General features: G+C 40.5%; 1 protein-coding gene across 1 annotated transcript in view; it reads right to left on the bottom strand.

Annotated features, from left to right (window-relative positions):
* LOC135215584 (uncharacterized) overlaps positions 1-25,435 on the bottom strand; it is a 237,011-nt gene extending 211,576 nt beyond the window's left edge. Inside the window, exons 1-2 of the mRNA XM_064250453.1 lie at positions 25,124-25,435; positions 12,274-12,392 (exon numbers count right to left, since the gene is read on the bottom strand). Coding sequence (XP_064106523.1) covers positions 12,274-12,392; positions 25,124-25,210 — 206 coding nt within the window. The 5' untranslated portion in view covers positions 25,211-25,435. The remainder of the gene's footprint in view (positions 1-12,273; positions 12,393-25,123) is intronic.
* Positions 25,436-25,755: the final 320 nt, after the last annotated feature.

Raw genomic sequence — 25,755 nt, 5'->3', positions numbered from 1 at the left:
AGAAAAAAGACGGATATGTGGTGAGCAAGAACTTCATTAGAGCCACATATGCTGAAGAGGGAGCCTCTTGATCCTCTGTAGCTTCATCTTCAGATGAAATAGGAGAAAGAGCTACATCTGCATGAGCTGAGGTGTGGCCACGTCAACTTGTGTTTGTGTTGAAACAGCCCCTATCAGAGATTGTGGCACTGAACTGTTGTGGGCGCTTGATGGACCATCCCGGGCGCTAACAGAGTCATAGGAGCTTGAACTGAAGCAAGCAGCTTATTCAGTAAAAGCAGAATACTGTCGAGCTTCGACTGAATGGGATCTACTGTGATCTACTGTCTCAACAGCAGCAGGAGCAACAGTGGGAGCTGAGGGAGTTGATGGATGCTCCTGCGCGACGCAACCAGGTGCTAACTGATGTGCTACAGGGAGCTCAGGCGCCAATGAGCGCTTGACTATGTTTTTGATGGGTGCACCTACACGACAGATACAGGAGCTCGAAGAGGAGCAGAAGAGTGACAACGAGGCTTGGGTATCAATGAAGCGTCAACTTCGAAGAGGCAGTCTGAAGAAAAAGGCTCTGTGCTTCTTAGTAGGCATCACTGGAGCTGCATCCCAAGCGCCTCTCTTCAACGGCCAAGATTTGCTCCCCGAATGGCACTGGCGTCGTGGAGAGGAGTCATCCGAACTCGACGAGTTATGCACATCCAAGGAGGGACCTTTCCAACAGCTCTCTTTTTCAATCTGGGAAGCATCAACAGGTTGAACTAAGGGGGCGACTGCTCGTGGGCAGACCCCACCGACCTCCCTTGGGTTACCAGTTTGACTCCTTCCCTGCACTGGGGAGTGACAGTGACCTTTGCCTAGGAGCATCGGTGGGACAAACAGCCACCTCCTCCACTGACACAACACTATCACTTTTTGCCTTGTTTATTAGGACCATCACAGATGCCCCAAGCTGCTCTATAGTCTGTACTACAGAGCAAAACACTTTATCAATCTTTTCTTCTAGACTGGTGATGGAGTTGGGATCGGAAGTGTGGGAACCTGAAACTGGAGAAGGTGGCATAACAAGAGAAGTGGGAGTGGGAGGTAAGGAAATAACAGGATTATTCAAATCTGAATTCAATTCAGAAGAACCCTGATAAGCTGATTTTGAATTAGCCATAATCAAAGCTTTTCTCTTCCTGTCTCTCTCTAATTTCTTTAAATGAGACTCCAAACTCTTCTACTTCCTTCCTTCCCAACCATCATTTTCATTACATTTATTATCAAATGAACATACTTGTCCTCTACACTTAGTACATAAAGTGTGATTATCATACAATTACTTAGTTAGTTTTGCAACCTCTAGTGCAATACCTAAAGTTAGCTGAACCTGTATCTGACATATCTGAAAACACAAAGACCTGACGGTCATCAAGGAAAAGATTTAAAGAAAATACAAAAAAAAAAAGCAAAACACAAAAACTAGTTCTTATCAAAGAACCGAATGTTGTCTAAATGATTTGCCGAGGTTTGAATAATTAGGAAAAATATAATTTACATACTTTCAAAAATTGTGATTTGTTCCAACACGATATACAAACCGTCGGTCCTTACATAACGAAGACTCACTGATTGGTGGGAGGAATGTGAGTGAGCCTCTAAAACTGGAGTTTGCACACCTTGGCTATTCCTCCTGGTCGTATGAGTGAGGAGGAGTGCCCCGCCTCTGACAATTTGATCGGAGTATAGGAGCTGCATGATCAAGAGTCAGACTTCTGGGCCTTTTCAAAATGAGTGAGGAATAGTAATTCATCCAAAAATGGGCTGGGAAGAATATTTTAGAGTCAAGAGGCATTAATGCAAAGTTCTGGGAAGGGTTTGCATTATTGCCAGTCTCCTTCCTCCCCTTGCTAGAAGAAGGAGCGGGATTGCTTCTATGATTCTAATAAGAAAAATAGAAAAGAAGCTTGATGTGTAAGCTTACCGCATCAATCGCCCGACCAGCCAGTGTAAGTTTGAGTCCTATCCTCAACCTGAAGGAAGAGGAATAGAAGGATGAAGAGGGGAAGGTGGAGAGGGCAGTCACTCTCGCATCCTTTTTACCTCTAGAACCGCACATCATAGGCAAGATGCAACTTGTCCTCTTGAAGGAGCTGGGCAAGCAAACACAACCTATAAGCATCCACCACCGGTCCAAGTCCAAGGAAAAGAGGTTTGAAGGACTTGAGGGCAGACCTAAAGAAAGAAAGATATAAAGATTGTTACAATGAGACCTCATCTATCATCCGATCCCACATATTCTTTGGAGTGGTGAAATGCCACTGAAAGTATCCAACTGCAAAGAAGTCTCTCACAATCTCATAAGATTCAGAGAAAGACGTGTCATTGAACACTTCTGCATTGGCAGTCTGCAGTGGATAAAGGCACCGACACTCAATGAAGGGTGTCAATCCTTCTTAGGTACAGTACACACCAATAGGACAAAATAATGACTGATCTGGATCAACCAATACAAAGTCCACAGTGCAGGAGATCACGAAAGACTCGGACTCGACAACAGATACAGACTGATTGCGCTGCCACACATCCAAGACATAGTTACAATGTGACACCCACCTTTTGAAAAGTTGTGCTGAGAACAACCATAAAAATCATTTGTCTTGTTCGCCAACAATGTTGAGAGATGAGATGAGATGATTCTTGCGAGGCATGTGCACATTAGACGAAGTCAAGTGCCTTCTAGAGACCGAGCTCCCTGTGATGGCAAGGCAGAAGTTTCTCATCAGTAGTTGAATCTCAACCAAGGAGAAACAATACTATATTACTAGTGAATTACTAAGGTGAATGTGGATCTACATCTTCACAGTTGAATCGTGAGAAGTAAACTCTCAAGATTCTGATCATAGAAAAAGTCCCGTTGACGACACCAACCAGTTGTTTTACAGAGGATTGACAAGGTTATTCCACCATTTCATTGCTGCTCGGCGAGAGTCAGAGCTTGCAATGAAGGTGGAGAGTCTTTTAGTAATGAAAACACAGGGATTGTACTACCTGAAGAACCACTTCTTGTGGGTTATATCAGAGAGGAAGTTTCTATTTACTTTGGAAGCAGAGCTAGTCAGTGGGGAACAGGCGAAGTCTTCCGTTATTCATTTACAATTTGGGGTGAACAATGAATATTTGAACACCCTAAGAATTAAGAAATGTATATCAGAAGACAAAACTCAAATTATCTGAAGAAAATCATTCTGAGTCATTGCAACGGCCGATGAGGCAGGTGTGATGGAACAGAAGACTAGGCTACAGACTTCTGTTATACCATGGGATAAACAGAAAGATGAAAACGAGTCTAATGAGATATATCTCTGTCTGAAAATCCTCGCAATGGCAGATGTGGTGCAGGAGAGATGGGCATTATGCGATAATTCCGACCCAACCAGAGACCTACGTCTGTGATTGCCGGGCACAGATATTCAAATTGGAAGTTAATCCTTGACAGAGGAGAAAAAATACCAAACCAAAAAGAATCTTGGAGAGTGAGCAGTAGTGAGCAGTACCAAGGCAGAGCCATATACCACCCGCTCTACTCGTTATACAGAGTTGCCTGGTAGTGCATTCCATGAAGAAATGCATTCGGCTACGACCATCGAGTGCAAAAAGGATACACTTGAGCATCTGTATTTTAACTGAAATGGGAGTGAATAAATCCCTCCTGTTCGGTGATAATGCAAATGCTGCGGTGTTGTTGGGAAACAATACCACAAAATCAAAACTGGTAACTCTTGGGAGGCCCAAAAGGCTGTCCTGAGTTTCAGGTTAATTAAGAGAAGGTATTGTTCGTCTAGGTCACATACCAGAAGAGTTAACTTACAGATATGTAGTTTAACTTACAGATACTACTTGGACATGCAACTGATAACAGAAGCATGCCGTGAGAGAAATATACTAGTATATTTGTAGGTTCCTGTAAATTGCACTGCAGCCTAATTCATCTTCATTTAAGGGACAAGAATAAGGACTGGAAGCAGACGTCCTTCATTCTCTAATGAAGAGAGCGAAGGTGAAGTACTCCAGAAAAGAGACTTCTACGGTGATAACAGGATACCGAAGACGACTAGTCCAAACCGAACAGGCTGTTCCCAAAACAGTAGCACTGAAGAGGCGTTCAAACCTCTCAGTGCTATCCATCCTGAACAGATTGACGTATGTTCGGTAAGATCATAAGACTGAACCAAAACATACTCTCTCTGGTTCGAACTCTGAGAAGAAGACTCCATAGAATTCCTCTTATTTCCTTGTTCATTCCGGTATAACCAGGAAGTAAAGAAAAAGAGAGGAAGTAAAGGAAAAAGAGAGGAGGACTGACTGTTTTTGCCCGCTCTTCTCTGAACTTGTGATGTTCTCACTCTGTTGGACAAAGCATTCATTTCCTACAACCATTTTCGTTCGCATGAACGCGGGCGAAAGTTGACCGGAGTTAAATGCAGTAAATCCTGGCAAGAGCTTGCCACGTCTTGCTAGGCATCTATCTTCTCTGTGATCACATCTCACAAAGAGGACTACACAGAGGACCTCTCCTATCTCCATCAGATGCCTTGTCCCGAGGAACGACGACATCAATCTTGTCACCTGAAGAATAGCCTAACCACCTTGTTCAAGAATTTAAGGCCGTATTCCAGCCTACGCTGAAATTAATTCCTTATGTAAAGGACCGAGGGTTTGTATATCGTGTAGGAACAAAGTGGGTTTGTATATTGATTAAGTCAAGTAATTATTAATAACAAACACATTATACATACTATTCATTCAAAATAACATATAGAAGATCCCACTGGGAAAATTGTAATTAACGGCTAGTCAGCAAGAGCTCGCAAACATACGTCTTCATCGGAAGATGGCCGAAAGCAAAGTGGACTGTTTATATCTGGGCAGGCATTCCTACCCTCCTACCAGATGGTAGTTTCTGCCTAACCACCTTGTTCAAGAATCTAACGGCCATATTCCAGCCTACGCTGAAAGTAATTCCTTATGTAAAGGACTAAGGGTTTGTACATATATCGTGTAGGAACAATCACATATTCATGGATTAAATACACTTTTTGTGTTAATAATATTAAAAAAAAAAAATTGGTATAAGCATTTTTATTGGGGTTTTCCTGATTTTAAAATACCAAAATATGCAGTTTTAAATGCTTTTATAGGGGTTCTAAGTATTTGCAGACTCTAGCTATTCGTGATGGGTTTGGTAGGCATCCCCCAAGAATATGAGATGCCCACTGTAATCCAAGAGTAATTTCACTCTTTTGAGATTTAAGGCCAACCGTCCATATCTCTCTCTGTACTGCATATACGTAGTATCCTTTAATGAAATATAGATTACTGTATCAACATAAAAATATACTAAAATTCCATCATCGGTTGTGATACAATTCTTTTATTGATTTCATTTAGGCTCCACGATGACACGCTATTGGCTAAAAAATTGGAAGTGGCCAATAACAGAGCTCATAGCAACCCCCTTATGGAGGAGTGATATGGTAATTACATTTGACGTCTTCAAAGGTTGTGAGAGAGAGAGAGAGAGAGAGAGAGAGAGAGAGAGAGAGAGAGAGAGAGAGCATCGATGGGTTGTTTGTAGTTGTCAGGAATAACTGAGAGTTTAAATGTTTTTGTGTGTATGACGTATCATGTTTGTGTTTGGTGTTGCTGTATGGTAGTGTGTAAGTGCGTGCAGTATGTGTTCTTCTGAAGTGTGAGCGAGCGAGCTGTCGAGAGAGAGAGAGAGAAAGAGCGTAAGTGGTGGGTGAATAGTTAGTGATGGTTTGCTTGTCAGGCGATCGTTTTGGGGTTGTCTACTGGTGCGGTTGCGGGTCAGTCTTGGATCAGTGTCTGAACTGGACAGTTGTTTTTGGCAGCGGTCTTGGATATTTTTAATGGTCAGTTGTGTTGTGTTTCTGGATTGAACTGGTGTTTGATTTGCTGTTGATATCATATGCTTAAAGTTGTTGTCCCTGTGTTATTGAATTTGTTGTGCTGTGTGTAGGAAGGTTGTTTAGCTTGTGAGTTTCTGTTGAGTTGTATTTGAGTTGTTGTAGTTGTGAGTTGTTGGTGACCTATTGTGATTTCTTGGTGTTTGTGAGTGGTTGTATATAGACTTTTGAGGTTGTTGTTTTGATGTTGTTGGTGTTCGTCTGTGCAGTGATTTGTTGTGTTGTTAAGTTATTGTATGGTTGTAGTACTCGGTTAGTTGTTTTGTGTAGCGATTCTCGGCGGTGGTTGTATCTTGACGACCTTATCCAGTGGGCATTACAGCTCCTTGCCTTGAAGACAGTCATAAATGATAAGTGTGAGTGTGTGAAATTGTTGTCTGTAGTTTTCGTTGAACTGTCCTGCACTTAAAAGTAACGTAAAGGAGAAAGTGTGGCCGAGGGTAATTTTGGCAGCCAGATTGTTTAAAGTAAATGTGGGGGGGTATTGCTCGCTTTTTTTCTTTTTTACCTTGTGATTCCACTACATTAATTTTAGGTGTCCAAACAGGGACTGCTAGAGTGGCAGTGGTGCATCATGTGTATGAGTGATAGGAAAAGTGGAGAATGAGAGGTTGAGGCTTGAGTGTGAGAAGAATGAGAGGGAGTTACAAGAGTTTAGAGGAATGATGAGGGGTGCAGAAAAAGGAATGAAAGGGGAAGTGAAAGAGGCCAAGCAGCGGAAGGTAGAAAAGATGGATGAAAAGTTGGGATCTATGATGAGTAACAAGAGATGATGAACGAAATGATGAAAGGGTTTTTTGGAGAGGGAGCTGTCAGAGCTAGGTCTCCTGGGTTTTGTGACGGGCCAGGAGCGATTCAGAAAGTGAAAGAACAAGTGGATGAAAGTGTGAGTGAGGAAAGTGATATGGTTGTGGTAAATGAGGAGAAGAAAGAGAAGGTACAGAATAGGGATAGATCAGAGCAGAAGGGTAAGAAGGGAGCTGAGAGTAAAGAAAGGGCTAAAGGGATGAAGATTAGTAAGGATGGTGGGTAAGATAAGAAGAGAATGAATGAAGAGGAGAATAGAGTTGAGAGTAAGGTACAGGATGAGTGTGATTTAGATAGTAGTAAGTGGGAATTGGTAGGTAGGAAGAAGGGTAAGAACAGTATGACTAAAAGTATGGATGTGAGTATGGAAGTAGATTCGTATTCGGAAGAGGGTAAGAAAGGTCTGAATGGAAGTGGCGAAAGTGAGTGAGAGAGTGAGCAGGAAGTGCGAAAGATGGTGTATATGAGAGGTACCCTGATGTGAGAAGTATGAGGAATACGGTAGTAGGGATGGAGGGGACTTTTTTAGATAGTATGAGAAGTACTGTGTGGCTAAGTATGGGGATAACAAGAGAATTAGATAGCTTTTTGACAGGATTTTTGTTGAGTATGTATGGGGTAATTATGAGTGTAGGGAATGTGCCGTATGAGTGTGAAAGCCAGGATTGTGGAACAGGCAAAATGGATAAAGAGTAGCATTAGATATAGGAGAAAGCATGATTTGAAGAGGCAAGAATGAATGTTGGTGAGCCATTGTCAGTGTATGTGTGCAGGTTAGAAACGTTAGCTAGGAAAATGTTTGGATACGAGGGAATAAATGAGTGTAAGGAGTTAGTGAGGAAGTTGTTAGCAACTGTGCCTGAAAGTGTGTATGAGTTTATAAAGCTGAAACGTAAGGAGAAAATGAGATGATGGACGAATGAGAGGTTAACGTGGAATGATATTTTAGAGATAGCTAGGGATTACGAGCTAGACAGGTGTAAGAAAGAGAGCAGAAGTGTCAGCGTCAGGACTGAAGAAAATGAGGGTATGCCCTGAGTTTAAGAGCTATAGGGAGGCAGTTTTAGGCAGTTTTACAAGGGCAGAGGCGAATGGCAGAGTGAGTGGTTGACAGGAGCATTAGATCAGGTAATGTAAGTGGTGAAACCTAAGAGAGATAAAAGTGCAAGTGTCGGAAGGTTAGGGTCAGTTAGCTGAGAGCGAGAGCAGAAGTGTTATAGATGTGGAAAGCCAGGACACAAGAAGAATGAGTGTCGGTGGGCGTTAGGAGCATGCTTCGGGTGTGGGCAAACAGGCCATTTGGTCAGTGACTGTAATAAAGATAAGGTTATTAAATGTTACAGGTGTGGACAGGTGTGGACAGGTTGGGCATATAACTAGTGGATGTCAGGGTACCCGTATAAATGTGGTTTGCAACAATTGTGGAAAGAATGGGCATAATGCTAGGATGTGTAAAGAACAGTGTGCGAAGTGTGCTGAATGTGGAATGGAAGGTCATGTAGCAAGTGTGTGTAGGCAAAAGAGGATGAGTCAGGCTGGGAATTTGGGAAACTAGGTGTTAAGGGGACTCAGTTGGGTTGGGTACGGATGAGTGAGAGGTTGAAAATTAGTATGAGCCAAGTGTCAGTGAACAAATGGGTCTGGGAGATCGACAGTTAGTGTTGGTAAAGTATGGAAGAAAGTGGAAGAGTGCAGAGAAAGGGGATAGAAGGAAGAAGTGTGAACTGCATGATAAGGGTGTTAGTATTAAGAGTACGAATGGTTGATAAGGCATGTAATAAGGATTACTTTGAGGGAATGAATGATACTCATAGTGTGTGTGGGTTTGAATTGACGGAGATAAGTGAGATTTCAGTGGGAAAGAAACAGTAGTAAGGAAGTGGTGGGTAGTATGGGTGAAGCTTTGTAAGAGTTTGATAGAAGTTTGGATGAACTGAGTGGTTTGGCAGCAGAAATAAGGGAGATACTGGTTCAAGAGCTACAAGGTGTAGATGAGGTAGTCTATGAGATTTGGGAGGATAGTAGTGAGGGTGATAATGGGAATCTGAATTAAAGTGGTTTGGAAGAAGTGAATGGCGATGTAACTGAGAGAGTGTATGAGGGTCCTCAAACAAGATCCAGGGGGCTTCCATCCGACTATCTTTGGGTGTTGCGAAAGGCAATTTAGTGTGGGTGTTGTGAGTGTAAAGAGACACTTCAAATGTAAAGGGGAAGGTAATATGGAGGAGTGATATGTTAAGTTACATTTGACAACGTCTTCGATGAGAGAGAGAGAGAGAGAGAGAGAGAGAGAGAGAGAGAGAGAGAGAGAGAGAGAGAGAGAGAGAGAGAGAGAGAGAGAGCGTCATTGGGTTGTTTGTAGTTGTCAGGAATAATTGACTTTTAATGTTTTTGTGAGTCTGATGTGTCATATTCGTATTTGGTGTTGCTGTATGGAATTGTGTAAGTGCATATGTGGTTTTTCTGAAGTGAGAGAGAGAGAGAGAGAGAGAGAGAGTGACTGGTGGGTGGATAGTTAGTGATGGTTTGCTTGTTGGGTGATCGTTTTGGGGTTGTCTGCTGGCACTGTTGCAGGTGTCTTTAATCAGTGTCTGTACTGGACAGTTGTATTTGACGCAGTCTTGGATAGTGTTAATGATTAGTTGTGTTGTATTTCTGGATTGAATTGTTGTTTGTTTTGCTGTTGATATTGTTGTATGCTTAGAGTAGTTGTGCCTGTGTTGCTGAATTTGTTGTGCTTGTGTGTTGGAAGGTTGTTGACCTTGTGAGTTTCTGTTGATTTGCAAATGAGTTATTGTCTTTGTGAGTTGTTGGGTGTTGTTGTTGTTGATGAGCAATTGTGATTTCTTGGTGCTGTTTGTGAGTGGTTGTATATGGACTTGTGAGGTTGTTGTTTTGATGTTGTTGGTGTTTGTCTGCAGTGATTTGTTGTGTTGTTAAGTTATTGTATGGTTGTAGTACTCAGTTGGTTGTTTTGAGTTGTGATTCTCGGCGGTGGTTGTGCCTTGATGACCTTATCCAGCGGACAGCACAGCTTCTTGCCTTGAAGACAGTCATAAATGGTAAGTATGAGAGTGAAATTGTCTGTAGTTTTTGTTGAACCAACTGTCCTACACTTAAAAGTAACAAAGGGGAAAGTGTGGCTGATGGTAATTTTGGGAGCAGGATCATTTCAAATAAATGTGGGGGTCTTGCTCACTTTTGTTTTTTTTAGCTTGTGATTCACCCACACCCTCTCTCCATGACTATATGCTATTGGCTGGAGGGACTGAAATAGCCAATAACAGCTCGTAACAACCTCCTTGACTATTTTTGTTAGTCGCTGATGAGTCCTCAAAGGAGTTACCTTTTCCATGGTCTATCCAGAGCTCCATGGTGACCAGACTAATATCAAAGAATTCTCTTTTAGCTGGTCTTGTGGCAAGATATTGTCGTAATGATAAACATAATCACACATAATAGAGTATAAATAGACTCAGGAAAAGAGGGCACTTTCTCTTATCCTCAGCAAACAGGCCAAGAAGCCATTACTTTCTGTTGGTCAATGCAGGATGATCCCTTACCCAAATCCCTTGTCTTTTCATGAGGGCAGTGGGAGGGTTTTGAGGACTCGACAGCGACTACCAAAAGTAGGTCTTTCCTTTGTCAATACATTTTTTTTTTAACCCTTACTAGACAGGAAAATATATTGATATGCAGCTCCTCAGGCTGGGTAAACTTTGAGGTCAGTTAATTTACAAAAAAACACATCAATGGAAAGAGGAAGATATACAAATGTACATGGTGAAAGAAAAGAAATTCTAAAAAAGGTTCCCTACCTTCTACGAGAAATTGAAAATTACTACTATTTATAATCCGATGTGGGGCCTCTTTTGCAAGACATTAGTAAATTTTACTAACTTATATGGTTTTTCTAATAAATAAATTAATTTTATTTAGAAAATTATAATTACTACTCACACAATATCAACACAGATAAGAAATAAAAGCAGTAAAAAATTCTTAGTATATTTGTTAAAAATTATTTACACCTAAATTTACCAAGAACAAAGATTCAGTAACTTTTTTGTTTACATGTTTTTTCTAATATTTCTTTACACTTTTCTTTGATAAATTATATTTACAACTGACATACTATTGTAAAAGACAAGAACAACGAACAACAGCAACCCCTTGGTATATTTATGAGCAAATTTACAAAAAGACATCATGTGAGAGAGAGACGCAGAACATTCTCTCCTCAAGTCACAAGTAGTACAACTGAAGTCCTGAAACGCCCACACTCGTGATTTTGGCCAGTGTAAAAGTTGCCATTAGTGAATTTATGGGCTATAAAAGTACGTATTGGCTTCTCTTTCCCTACCTGGTTCTTTCCAAAACAATGGTGCATAATAGTATAGTTTATCTACAGAAACAATCCGTCTACCACCCCAACCTGTTATTACTACTCCTGAGGATCAATGTGTCCATTAAGGGTTAATAGTGTGGTCACTATCTCCCCCTCAAGGAACTTTACAAAGAAATTGACAGGTGACATGATGTATCATCGTCCCTTTCTAGGAGAGTCCCTTTCTAGGAGAGCCCAGTTTGCTAAAAACTAATATGAAAATTCAGTAATTAGCTAATATTTCTCCGTGAAAAATAGTGACTAGGTGAATTTTCCATGAATAATGAGCAGATAAGATCTCGCGAAATTCTCAGGTGACAAAAAGCGGTTGAATTTTAATCCCAACCACCCAAAAACATTTCTGGTCGAGGGTCAAGCCACAAGTTTAAAGGCCCCATTCTTTATCAAAAATACCTTAAGGTTTGGTAGCAAAGACAAGAAAGTAAGTGTGAACCTATGTTTTTAGGGTGAAGTACTGTGGTGATTTACCTAAGCATGCTGGGTATGATTTACCTATGCATGCTGGGTATGTTTTCAGTAGTCTTGTCAAACCTTCCTCAGCAATAGTTACATATGTGAGTGTTAGGACAACCCATGGTTTGCTGCTGTAGCACCTATGAGTTCATGGCAGTGGTGTTGTTAGAGTATAGGAAAAAACAGACCTTCTGGAATGCTTGCCGTGACCTCTAGGTAAACCTCAAGAGCTTGAACTGGGCATAATGTTTTGTCTGCTAAATTTAGTTTACTTAAAAGATACTTAGAAGATTTGATTCTTAAAGAATTCTCATTCTCGGCCTGGAATGACAGGCCAGAGAACAATAATAATTGATTGTCAGCCATTTGCATGATGTACGTATTGTCCCTTTCTAAGAGAGCCCAGTTTGCTAGAAACTGATATGAAAATTCAGTAATTAGTTAATATTTCACTGTGAAAAATACTGTGAATAGGTGAACTTTCTGCGAATAATGAGTAGATATGATCTTGCGAATAGCCGAGTCTGCGAATCTTGAGTACGTGAATATGGGGGGTCCACAGTATATATATTAGTTACCTTCAAAACCTTGGTGCATAATCTTTAATAGCAGCAAAAGCCAATCTTAGGATCAACCTACCCTGCAGCTAAAGCTGACTGAGGAGCCACCTGAGCTAAAGAAAAGGCTAAACGATGTGGCAGCTGATAAAATAGCCTTTCTCTCGGGCGTGACCGTGTCTGTCTAGTTTCTCCATACATCTGAAAAACAAAAAATCATTTATGTTTTACATGCTTTTATAGTACATATTTTAGATGGCAGTTTTCTTAATCCTTAAAAAACATAGCTTAATTTTTGCCACAAAAGTAGAAACAAATTATCCATCCCATTTTCAGCATATCTAAATATATGAGGAATCACTCTTTTTCAGGTGCTCACTGCTAACTTTAGACCTGTCATCATAAAAAGGAAGATGTGAACATGATTATTCATTAATTTATACAGAACCACTACACTTTCCCCGCACAGTATATGCTATATTATTCATTACTCATTTGCAAATTCAAAATTATCCAATGCTGATCACTTCTGATCAGATGAATTACCTTATTTAAAAAATTGTAAAAAAATTACCAAAAAGTTCTCTGAAATGCCAGGGATGCTCCCATGGCCCTTGAGTCCATCCATTTTTTCCCAACCATGTGACAGCCTACTTGCCAAAATGTTCTCAGCTCATTTGATACACTACAAAGCCAGAAAGAAAAGGGTGTTCTTAGCCATCCACAATTTATGTCTACTGGTACTAAGATGAGTTGATACTCTAGCCTAGGAGGTTGAGTCCTACTTAAGTAATATCTGTGGCTTACATCAGCCATAGAAATCTCTCATCTGGAACACCAGAAGGGTCCCTGAGAAAAGTAAGCAAAGCTCTCACATCTCTTGTCAGAGCTGAGGAGTAATGGATTTCAACCAGAAACCCAAAAACTAACAATCACAAAATAGATTCAATGCCTTCATAGTGTAAAGAAAGACTGTATTGCGTTACTTGCCAAGTCCACGATCTCCTGGATGTAAACTCTGGCTGGGAAACAATTATAAAAGATGGTCTACATCCCATTTGGGAAAGTGGGCTATGGTAAAACTTTCTGGGAGCAGCAGCGGAAAGCGATCTCTAGCTACCAGATTGATAGCTGATCACTGAACCCACTCATCTAGTGAGGAACTAATCTAACCATAATGGACGTTATGTCTGTCCGTCCGTCTGTCATTCAATCACGGCCAAACTGCTGGTCCGATGGGCATGAAACTTGTCATGGTTATGGTGGGGACCTCCTAAAATGGTTTATAATGGGGTTTCAAGCAACAAAGGGCACCAAAGGCACCGGAGGGGGTGGGGCGCCTTCCCCGAAACGGTGCTGGTGCAGCCCGTAGACTTGAGAGAGCAGACCTTACAGCTCGTTCAGTTCCCCAGGGCCCTCAGTGTGAGACCCCTCTAATGTCTACCAGATAATTGCTAATGTATCTTCTTTTTAATTTTGCATCTTCCAATCTTGGATGGTCTGGGACGCAGCATAGATATTTTTCAAGTTTATTTTTAAACATATCTACGCTCACTCCTGATATGTTCCTCAAATGAGCTGGCAACGCATTGAATAGACTTTGCATTGTCAATGCTGGTGCTTAGTGGATTAATGTCCTATGTGCTTTCCTTAGTTTTCTTGGTATAGTTTTGGGCACTATTAATCTACCTCTGCTTGCTCTTTCTGTTATTTTTAGCTCCATGATGTTTTTGCCAATTCCTTCTATCTGTTTCCATGCCTGTATTATCATGTAGCGTTCTTCTCTCCTTTCTAGACTATATAATTTTAAAAATTGTAGTCTTTCCCAGTAGTCAAGATCCTTAACTTCAGCTATTCTAGCTGTAAAGGAACTTTGTACACTCTATTGGTGCAATATCCTTTTGATAGTGGGTACCATATCATATTGCAATATTCAAGTGGACTATGTAGTACATACATACATTTTATATAGCATAATCATGTGTTTGGCTTTTCTTGTTTTTGAAGTGCCTTGACTTTCCCATTTTTGCTTTGCATTTTGCCAATAGTATTGCTATTTGACCTTTGTATAACATGTTCCTATTCATTCACACCAAGGTCTTTAACTGCTTCCCTATTTGTGATTGTTTTGTTATTAGGTCCCCTATATGCATATAGCATTCATTCTTTATCTCCAATCTTTCTCTGCCCATTCATATATTTTGTTCAGGTCTCTTTGTAGAGAGTTCCTATCTTCATCACAAGTATTTCTCTACTTATTATTGCATCATTGGCAAAACTACTCACTACCAAGTCCTTCACATTACTGTCTATGTCTGAAATCATAAAAACAAACAGCAATGCTGCTAACACCATACCTTGTGGCACACCTGATATTACCTTAGCTTCATCTGATTTCTCATCTTTTGCAATCACTAACTGTTTTCTGTTGTGTAAAATTTATTTTACCCATCTTCCTACTTTGTCCACTATATTATGTTTTCTAATTTTCCTTGCTACTAATATATGGTCTACCTTGTCAAAAGGTTTTGCAAAGTCTAGGTAAACCACATCGGTTTCTTTTCCATTTATATTTTTATATATGTTCTCACGGTGGACTAACAGTTGGGTTTGTGTTGTGTCCCTTTCCAGGTACAAAACCATGTTGTCCTATATTAAACAAATTATTTTTCATTAAATGTTTCATAATATTTTTCTTCATTACATTTTCATACACTTCATAACATGTGATGTTAAGGTGCGTCCACACGGTCGAACAATGTCCGACGGACAAACATTGCTACCATATCATAGGCGAAGCAGGATGACATCATAAGCGTTGAAATGGTGGAAGTAGATCTGGCAACAAACAGTGGTACCAGATGAACTTGCATAACACTGTTTTTACTATGCTCACAAGGCATAGACTGGCAGACAATTGTGAATTGGTAAAAATGTTTGTCTGTCGGACATTGTTCGACCGTGTGGACGCACCTTTAGACACACAGCCCTATAATTACTTGCCTATAGTCTTGATCCACTTTTGAAAGTAGGAGTAATATATGCTAATTTATGTTCATCATAAATCTTGCCTGTATCTACACTTTGCCTTAATAATATTGCGAGCAGCTTTGCAATAGAATGAACAACTTTAACAAAATGCCAGGGACAACATCTGGTCCGGCTGCTGATCCATTTCTATTTCATTAATAGCCTACACAATATTGGCTTCATTAATATCTATGTTGTCTGATAAATATTCACTATTTTTATCTCTTATTTCTGTATCATTATCTTCATTATCAATTCTAGGGGTAAATTCTCTTATATATCTTTCTGCTAATATGTTGCATATTTCCTTTTTATTTCCTTCAATAATCTCATGTCATTTCTTAGAGGACCTATTTCTACTCTTCTTTTATTCATCTTTTTTGCATATGAGTACAATAGTTTGGGCTTTAGCTTGATATTTTCTTGGGTCTTTTCTTCTAAGTCCCGTTTTTCATTTTCTTTTGGTTGTATAATCTTTTGTTCTGCATTTTCTATCTTATGTTTTAGTTCCATCACTTTCCATGCATTCTTTCTTTTGCAAGACCCTTTTTCCACTTTCTGATTTTCTGGAACAAGATCGTTCTGTCTCTTGGTATGCATGATTGAAATTTACTTTTCTTCTTTGGTATATACTTATCCACTATTTTCTCTAATATTTTATATAATATATTCATATGTATTTACCTGTATATCATCACTTATGAATATGTTTTCCCAATCTTTGTTTAATTCTTCATTTATTTCTGACCTTTTTTCTATTTTCCTCTTCTTCATCCTCTACCATTTGCACATTAAAGTCTCGATTTAAAAACATCTACCATGATAGACATGTTGAACAAAATACTCTTGTGTCCTTACTTGTATTTTGCTGGACTTCTGCACACTGAGGATGCATAGGTATGTGGCATGCATAGCATTTCCTGATCAGATTTTGTGGATTTACAATGCTATACCACACCTTACATCTTTACATGCTTAGGCATTAGTTTTCCTATTGCATCAATCACTATATTCACCTTATTCATTTTCTTTGATGGAATGTGTTGAGAGAGAGAGAGAGAGAGAGAGAGAGAGAGAGAGAGAGAGAGAGAGAGAGAGAGAGAGAGAGAAATTTATTGGTTGCCATTCAGTTACCCAGGGTAAGTCAGTAAAGTAATTTCTGGATAAAAGGGTTAGTCAGCTCAAGGTGGTAAATGGAAGCTTCTTTGAGGTCTTCAGAGTTTCTCCCCCAGCAATGCTGGGTGGTCAGCTAGTATACTTACTTTAAAGCTGACAGTCTTCATAAAAGATGACCCCCCCCCTCCATTTTTTAAGTGAAAATGTAGATTTAGAGGTAAGTTCGCCATCTACAACAACCCCCCCCCCCCCCCACAATTTATTATATAAAATAAAATAGATGAGTTGTTGGAGTTGTGAGTTGAGTGTTGTTGTTGGTGAGGAATTGTAGTTCCTTGGTGTATATTGTTTTTTTTATGTTGTTAGTGATTGTTTGAGCAGTGATTTTTTGTTGTGTAGTTATTGAACTGTGTGGTTGTTGTCCTTGTTTGGTTGTTTATGTATTATGTTACGATGGCCATATCCAGCAAACAGTGCAGCTATTCGCCCTGAGTGTGTCAAGTATATGTTAAGTACTACATGCGTTTTGAGAGTTTTTGTTTTTTAGCTTGTGATCCCGCCACATTATTTATTGGCACCCAATGTGAGGCTGCTGGTGTGGCAGCTGCAGGATGGTTGGTGTGGCGGGTCATATGATTGGTGAAGGAAAATGAGTATGGAAGGTTTAACTGAAGTGTAGAGGCTGAAGGTGGAGTTGAGGTTGGAAAGAGAAGTGAGAGGACAATTGGAAGTGGAGAATGAGAGGTTGAGGGTAGTGTGAGGAGCTGAAGAGCGAGTTAGAGGAAATGAGAGGAATGCTATGGAGTGCAAAAGTGGAAATGAAAGAAATGAAAGGAGCAGAACAGCAGATGGCTGAGAGGGTGGATGAAAAATTGGGATCGATGATGAGTGATGTGCAAGAGATGATGAACGAAATGATGAAAGGGTTTTTTGGAGAGGGAGCTGTAAGAGGTAGGCCTACTGGGTCTTGTGACAGGCCAGAAGCGATTAAGAAAGTGAAAGAATAAGTGGATGAAAGTGCGAGTGAGGACAGTGATATGGTTGTGGTAAATGAGGAGAAGAAAGAGAAGGTACAGAATAGGGATAGATCAGAACAGAAGGGTAAAAAGAGAGTCGAGAGTAAGGAAAGGGCTAAAGAGAAGATTAGTAAGGATGGTGGGCAAGATAAGAAGAGAATGAATGAAGATGAGAGTGAGTTGAGAGCAAGGTGCAGGATGAGAGTGACTTAGATAGTGGTAAGTGGGAATTAGTAAGAAGAGGGGTAAGAAAGGTATGACTAAAAGCATGGATGTGAGTATGGAAGTAGATTCGTTATATTCGGAATAGTGTAAGAAAGGTCAGAATGGAAGTAGCAAAAGTAAGAGTGAGAGTGAGCAGGAAGTGTGTAAGACAGTGTACATGAGAGAGGTACCCTGATGTGAGAGGTATGAGGAATATGTTGGTAGGAACATAGGGGACTTTTTTTTTTAGAGAGTATGAGAAGTATTGTGGGGCTAAGTATGGAGATAACAAGTTTGGGCAAGAGAGTTAGGTAACTTCTTGACAGGATTTTTGTTGAGTATGTACGGGGTAATGATGAGTGTAGGGAATGTGCCTTATGAGTGAGTGAAAGCCAGGATTGTGGAACAGCAAAGAGGATAAAGTGTAGCATTAGATATAGGAGAAAGCATGATTTTGAAGAGGCAAGAATGAATGTTGGTGAGTCGTTGTCAATGTATGTGTGCAGGTTGGAAACATTAGCTAGGAAAAAGTTTGGGGATGAAGGGATAAATGAGTGTAAGGAGTTAGTGCGAAAGTTGTTGGCTGTACCACAGAACGTATACAAGTTTATGAATCTATAAAACGTAAGGAGAAAATGAGATGAACGAATGAAAGGTTGACGTGGAATGACATTTTAGAAATAGAGGATTATGAATTAGATAGGTGTATGAAAGAGAGCAGAAGTGTCAGTGTTAGGACTGAAGTAGCTGAGGGTACACCAGAGTTTGAGAGTTATAGGGAGGCAGTTTTAAAAGGGCCGAGGCAAATGGCAGAGCAAGTAATGGAAGTATAGTAAAACCCAAGAGATATTGGAGTCCAAGGGTTGGAAGAGTAGGATCAGTTAGTCATGAACAAGAGCAGCAGTGTTACAGACGTGGAAAGCCAGGACACAAGAAAAATGAATGTCGGTGGGCGTTAGAGCATGCTTCGGGTGTGGGCAAACAGTGAGTGAGTGTAAGAAAGATAAGGATGTTAAGTGTTACAGGTGTGGACAGGTAGGACACAGCTAGTGGATGTCGAGGTACCTGTATGAACGTGGTTTGCAGCAACTCTGGAAAGAATGGGCATTACGCTAGGATGTGTAAAGAACAGCGTGCGAAGTGTGCTGAATGTGGAATGGAAGGTCATGTGGCGAGTGTGTGTAGAAAGAGGATGAGTCAGGCAGGGAATTGGGGAAACTAGGTGTTAAGGGGAGTCAGTTGGGTGGGTCCTCTAGTATGCGACAGTATGTTTGGGAGAATGCAATGAGTGAGTGATTGAATGTGAATAAATGTGAGCCAGGCATCAGTGAGCAAATGGGTCTGGGAGATCGGCAGTTAGTGTTGGTTGAGTTGGAAGAAAGCAGAAGGTAAAGAAAGGGAATGAAATGGAGAAGCGTGAACTGCATGATAAGGGTGTTAGTGTTAGAGTACAAATGGTTGATAAGGCGTTTAATACGGATGACTTTGAGGGAATGAATGATACATATAGTGTGTGGGGGTTTGAATTAACAGGGGTGAGTGAGATTTCAGTAAAAGGGAGCGGAGTTGTAAGGAGGTGGTTAGTAGTATGGATGAGTCTTAGCAAGAGTTTAATAGAACTATGAATGAGCAGAGTGATTTGGTAGTAGAAATAGAGGAGGTATTGGGGTCAAAATTGGAAGATGTGGATGAGGAAGATAGTGGGAGTCTGAATAGAAGTGATTTGGAGGATGTGGATGCTGATGTAAATGTGAGATTGTATGAAGGTCCTCAAACGAGATCCAGAGGGCCTGCCTCCGAGCATCCTTGGGTGTTGTGAAAGGTGGTGTGGATGTGAGTGTAAGGAGATATTGTCAAATGTAACAGGGGAGGAAATATGGAGGAACGAACTGTTTATTCCATCTTCTTGAGTTGCGTGACCTTACAGACCTTACATCTTGTTCGGGTTGCCCCAGGTCCCTCAGTGTGAGGCACCTCTAATGTCTACCAGAGAGTTGCTAGCACATCTTCCGGTATATTTTGCATCTTCCAATCTTGGATGGTCGGGGACGCAGCTTAGATATTTGTCGAGCTTATTCTTAAACACATCTACGCTCACTCCTGATATATTCCTCAGATGAGCTGGCAACGCATTGAATAGACGCTGCATTATCGATGCTGGTGCGTAGTGGATTAATGTCCTGTGTGCTTTCCTTATTTTTCCTGGTATAGTTTTGGGCACTGTTAATCTACCTCTGCTTGCTCTTTCTGATATTTTTAGCTTCATAATGTTTTCAGCTATTCCTTCTATCTTTTTCCATGCCTGAATTATCATGTAGCATTCTCTTCTCCTTTCTAGACTACATAATTTTAAGGATTGTAGTCTTTCCCATTAGTCAAGGTCCTTAACTTCTTCTATTCTAGCTGTAAAGGACCTTTGTACACACTCTATTTGTGCAATACCCTTTTGATAGTGTGGGTACCATATCATATTGCAATATTCAAGTGGACTTCGAACATATGTTTTATAAAGCATAATCATATGTTCAGCTTTTCTTGTTTTGAAGTGCCGTAACAACATTCCCATTTTTGTTTTACATTTTGCCAATAGAATTGCTATTTGATCATTGCATACCATGTTCCTATTCAACATCACACCAAGGTCTTTGACTGCTTCCTTATTTGTGATTGTCTCATTATTAGGTCCCCTATATGCATATAGCTTTCCTTCTCTGTCTCCATAATTTAGTGATTCAAATTTATCAGAGTTAAATACCATCCTATTTACCTCTGCCCAATCATATATTTTGTTAAGGTCTCTTTGTAGCGTGTTCCTATCTTCATCACAAGTAATTTCTCTACTTATTCTTGTGTCATCGGCGAAACTACTCACTACCGAGTCCTTAACATGACTGTCTATGTCTGCAATCATAATAACAAACAGTAATGCAACTAACACCGTACCTTGTGGCACACCAGATATTACCTTAGCTTCATCCGATTTCTCATCGTTTGCAATAACTATCTGTTTTCTGTTGTGTAAAAATTCTTTTAACCATCTTCCTACTTTATCCACTATATTATGTTTTCTAATTTTCTTTGCTAATATATTATGGTGTACCTTGTCAAAAGCTTTTGCAAAGTCTAGATAAACCACATCTGTTTCATTTCCGCTTTTCATATTTTTGTATATGTTCTTAAGGTGGACTAACAGTTGGGTTTGTGTACTTTTTCCGGGTAAGAAACCATCTTGTCCTATATTAAACAAATTATTTCTTATTAAATGTTTCATAATATTTTTCTTCATTACCCTTTCATACACTAATCATAATATGTGATGTCAGACTCACAGGCCTATAATTACTTGCCTCTAGTCTTGATCCACTTTTGAAAGTAGGGGTAATATATGCTAATTTGAGCTCATCATAAGTCTTGCCTGTATCTACACTTTGTCTTAATAATATTGCAAGTGGCTATGCGATAGAATGAACTACTTTCTTTAACAAAATAGCAGGGACACCATCAGGCCCTGCAGCACCTCCATTTTTAATTTCATTAATAGCCTGCACAATATCAGCTTCATTAATATCTATGTCAGCTAAATATTCACTATTTTTGTCCCTTACTTCTATATCATTATCTTCATTATCAATTCTAGGGGTGAATTCTCTCTTATATCATTCTGCCAATATGTTGCATATTTCCTTTTTTTCATCATTAATCTCCTTCAATCTTTAGAGGGCTATTCTATCTTATTCATCTTTTTTGTGTACGAGTATAATAGTTTGGGGTTTTGCTTTATATTTACTAGGGTTTTTTCTTCCAAGAGAGAGAGAGAGAGAGAGAGAGAGAGAGAGAGAGAGAGAGAGAGAGAGAGAGAGAGAGAGAGAGAGAGAGAGAGAGAGAGAGAGAGAGAGAGAGAGGATGGCTGTTTTGGTTGTTGGCTCATTAGGTTGTTTGTGTTGCTGTGAATGGATAGTTAACAAGCGAATTGCTCTGCCGGCAAGGGGTGTTGTCTGTTGGGTCGGTCGCAAGTCTGGTCTGTATCTTGAGTCAGTCTATGATCAGAGCCTGTGGTGGAGAGTCAGTTTTTTGGTTGCAGTATTGAATATTATTGATGGTCAGTTGTTTTGTGTTTTTTTGAAGGTTGTTGTACCTGTGTTGTCGAGTTTGTTGTAGTACTTGTGATTTCCATTGTGTTGATGAGTTGTTGGAGTTGTGAGTTGTTGAGTGTTGTTGTTGGTGATTTGTTATAGTTCCTTGGTGTTGTAGGTGGTGTGTTGACTTGTCGTGTTATTGTTTTGTATGTTGTTAGTGATTGTTTGTGCAGTGGTCTTTTGTTGTGTAGTTATTGAATTGTGTGGTTGTTGTCTTTGTTTGGTTGTTTGTGTATATTGTGTTACGATGGCCGTATCCAGTGGACAATGCAGCTCCTCTCCCTGAGTGTCAAGTACGTATAAGGTAAGTACATGTGTTTTGAGTGTTTTTTGTTTTTATTAGCTTGTAATCCTGCCACAGCACACTCTTCCACATCTCCTTCTGCCTATGCACTAGAAGTGAATCCAATGAAGACGACAAGGAGAACGAAGAATGCCCAGAGCCTCTTCCCCTTCCTTTCGCGGTGCTACTTACTTTACATAATGAATGGCTCGTCATGGCCGGAACCAAAAGCAAAACAACACCCACCAAAGGATCTGGCATTAGAAGCAGCATTGCAACAGGAGGATCCCCTTTCTTTGCAGCAGACAGAGAAGCTGGAGCAGCTATAGATGCAGCATTAGCCAAAACCACAGATGAAGAGTTCAGGTGTCATGTCATTGTTCTCCTACACCAGAATGTTTAGGAATGCTGAGAAAGACAGGCTACCAGGAATATTAGGGAAGTCATATCTTTTGTAGGTATTCTATTAACGATATCTTACGAGTAGTTCCTGGAACATCACCATAAAATGGTTTGGAGGGCAAGGCAGCTGCTGAAGGAACATCTCTCCCAGCAGCTGTTTCATCCTTAGACAACAGGGTTTGTGTAGGTCTAACAGACTCAGCATTATCCCTCTTAGAAGGGGTGACAGTCAAATATGAATCAAAGGAGGTAGAAAGGAACTTGAAGGATTTCAGGGGTGTCACTGGAGGCATATTCCCCACCCAAAGCTGGTGAACAAATCTTGTCTTTCTTCCTCTTGGCAAAGCCAATCCATTATGATGGATCCCAAGAAACACGCTCTCTACGAGGAGAAATCATAGTACGTACAGGATATTCCTCTACAAGAAATACAATATTTATATGTATATGGGAGACATGAGCAAACCCAATATGCAGCTCATCCATTCTCATTAGGCAAAAAACAAAGGCAGGCAGGCAACAAAATGAACAAGAAGCATAATCAATAAAAATGAGTTGGCAATGTAACCAAGTTTCTCAGCTGAAGTCAGGACAATCAAGTTAAGGGTATCTGAACCACAAGGGAGCCAAAAGAAAAGTGAGCAGTAACTGAAGGTGGGTGAATAGTACCCACCTCACTCATCCCCCCATCTCCACCCTGTTAACTATCTTGTTGCTAATATTCAACAACTGTTTCTGGTTCACACTGAAATTTACTCCTGTAAAAAAGGCAAAGTTTTATATTTCCTTAGGAACAAACTGTAACTTGATGGGTTTGGTCAGTGACCTGCCATCGTTTAATGAAGCTTCAACTGTTTCCAGCTCACAAGAGGACTATTACTCCTGCTTATATGGAAGTGGTACTTTCAATCTCCACCAACACTTCTTACTCACATCGCCACTATTGTTGAACTTATGACTTTGTCATGAAAAACTAAGGTACCAGTCTAACATTTTCTGGGCACCTTAGCATGACAATTTATTTAACCAGTCTAAAATCTTCTGGGCAGCTAAGCATGACAATTTAATTTAGTTTTATTGGTGGCCAATCATTAGGCAGTACATAACAGAAAAAAAATTTATTTTCATGATAAAATAAATTTTTGAGCACACTCACCTGGTAGTTAGGGTAAAAAATTGCATGGTACAGGGGTGGACCATGTACAATCAATGTGTACAACCCCAAAAAAAGTACATTATAAAAAAAGTACATTATAACGCGTCCTGACATCGGAGATGGGCATCAGACGCGACTTGTTGTTAGTGAGAAACGGAGCTAAAGACCTCTAACTCCGGTGTCAGGACGCGTTATAATGTACTTTTCTTGGGGTTGTACACATTGATCGTACATGGTCCACCCCTGTACCATGCGGTTTTTTACCCTATATATATACTGTAGCTGACATCAGGGATGTAAGCTATATGTATATATAACTACCAGGTGAGTTAGATGTTTGAAAAAACCCTCCCACAGGCACTTGTGAAATGTGTGTGCATAGGGTAAACGACCAGGCAAATAGCGGCCACCTCTCTCAGAATGCGGCCACTTCCTGAATAGGCGCTTGAATTATGCCATTAGGTATTTCGTAATTTAGGAGAAAACATTTCGAGAGGAGCGTAGAGCTCTCGACGTGTTCCCTGGATGGGCCACAACTCTTGATTGATGCTCATGGCAGCGAATTCAAGTACTTTTACGGGAAGGTGACCACTATGTCGCCACTCTGTCATTTACCCTACACCACAAGCACATAGGGTAAAAAACCGCATGGTACAGGGGTGGACCATGTACGATCAATGTGTACAACCCCAAGAAAAGTACATTATAACGCGTCCTGACACCGGAGTAGAGGTCTTTAGCTCCGTTTCTCACCAACAACAAGTCGTGTCTGATGCCCATCTCCGATGTCAGGACGCGTTATAATGTACTTTTTTTCGGGTTGTACACATTGATCGTACAGTCCACCCCTGTACCATGCGGTTTTTTACCCTAGACTAACAACCCAAGTGCCAAACAGTAGGTTGCCTAGTACCTAGTAGGTAAACCTACTTGGAACTAAACACACTCAAAGCAATCAGTAGCACTGGGCTTGAAAATTATGCAACCTTCAGACGTTGACTGGTAGGTAGACCTAGGCCAAATGCCTCTCTATACCTGCCTAGTACTTTGTGCCCCATAGGCTAGGCTACTTAGCTATTCCTTCTGGAAAACACAAACCCCAAAGTGACGTCATTCGACCATTTCGACTAGACCTGTCTAGGTAGTAGGTTAGGTAGCTAACCCTGACTATTGCCAGTACCCAACTTGGTGTTGACAAGGAATTCACGTGGTTCATTTCAACTTGTTCCCCAAACGAGGCTCTTTGGCTGTAAGTTAGGGAAGGGCGTTTGGGGCATCCCAAAAAACGATCGTTGCCCCAACAAGAACCAGGGACGCAGATCTGAGCGGGAGAGGGAGGGAGCCTGAGCCTGAAAGCGAGGGAGGTGTAAGGTGGCTATATAGCCTAAGCTTCAGAGGCAATGGATACTGTTGCAGCCTGACAGAGCCAGCGAAAAACTGCCTTGGGAATAGAACGTCTTCAGCCTGGGCTGAGTAAGATTGTAGTAGTAATACTAATACTACTAGTGAGTAAGAGAGCGATAGTACTAGTATTTAAGTAGGTAGGATACAAACACAGGAGGGCAAATTCCTCTCGTCATTTCACCTACCTCTCTGTACAGAAATTTTTGCAATAAGTGGTGTCTGCCATGCTGACGGATTCCAGGGACTCTTCCTTGAACCCCATAGGCAGACATGATGGACAATAAAGTCCCTCAAACGTCGAAACCATCACTATTCCAACATCGTAAAGAAAGAGCGTGTTGTGGTTGTGGACTGTGCCGACTCTCGTCCTCTCTTCACTCTTTCTCTCTCTCTCTCTCTCTCTCTCTCTCCTCTGAGTCTCGAGTCTCTCTCTCTCTCCCGTCTTCTGTTGTCATGGTGAACAGCTGATCCCCAAGGAACCCTTTATCATTAAGAAGTTGTTAGTTTCAAATTCAAATTTTTCTTTGCTCTAGTGTTTGCATTATTGATACCGACAATATGATCACGCATGACGAAGGGTTTGTTACCTTGTTGCCAACAGATAGGCTACAGTTCTGTGACTTCTGTCTTATAACATAAATGATCGACAATGCTGCTTTGCAGAGATGTTTGAACATTTAATTTTTTTTTTACTACCTAACGAGACAAATTAGAAAAAACGTAGTTGATGGCTGGGCGTAGCTACTTGAGAGCTCGTAGGTACCTCGTACTTAAACTTATCTATTTCCTTTTGCTTTGTTGGTTGGCTTGGAATAAT

The sequence above is a fragment of the Macrobrachium nipponense genome, chromosome 5, assembly GCF_015104395.2.
Source record: "Macrobrachium nipponense isolate FS-2020 chromosome 5, ASM1510439v2, whole genome shotgun sequence".
Lineage (NCBI taxonomy): Eukaryota > Metazoa > Arthropoda > Malacostraca > Decapoda > Palaemonidae > Macrobrachium > Macrobrachium nipponense.
The sequence above is the reverse complement of the archived record's forward strand: the minus strand, read 5'-3'. Positions and strand labels throughout refer to the sequence as shown.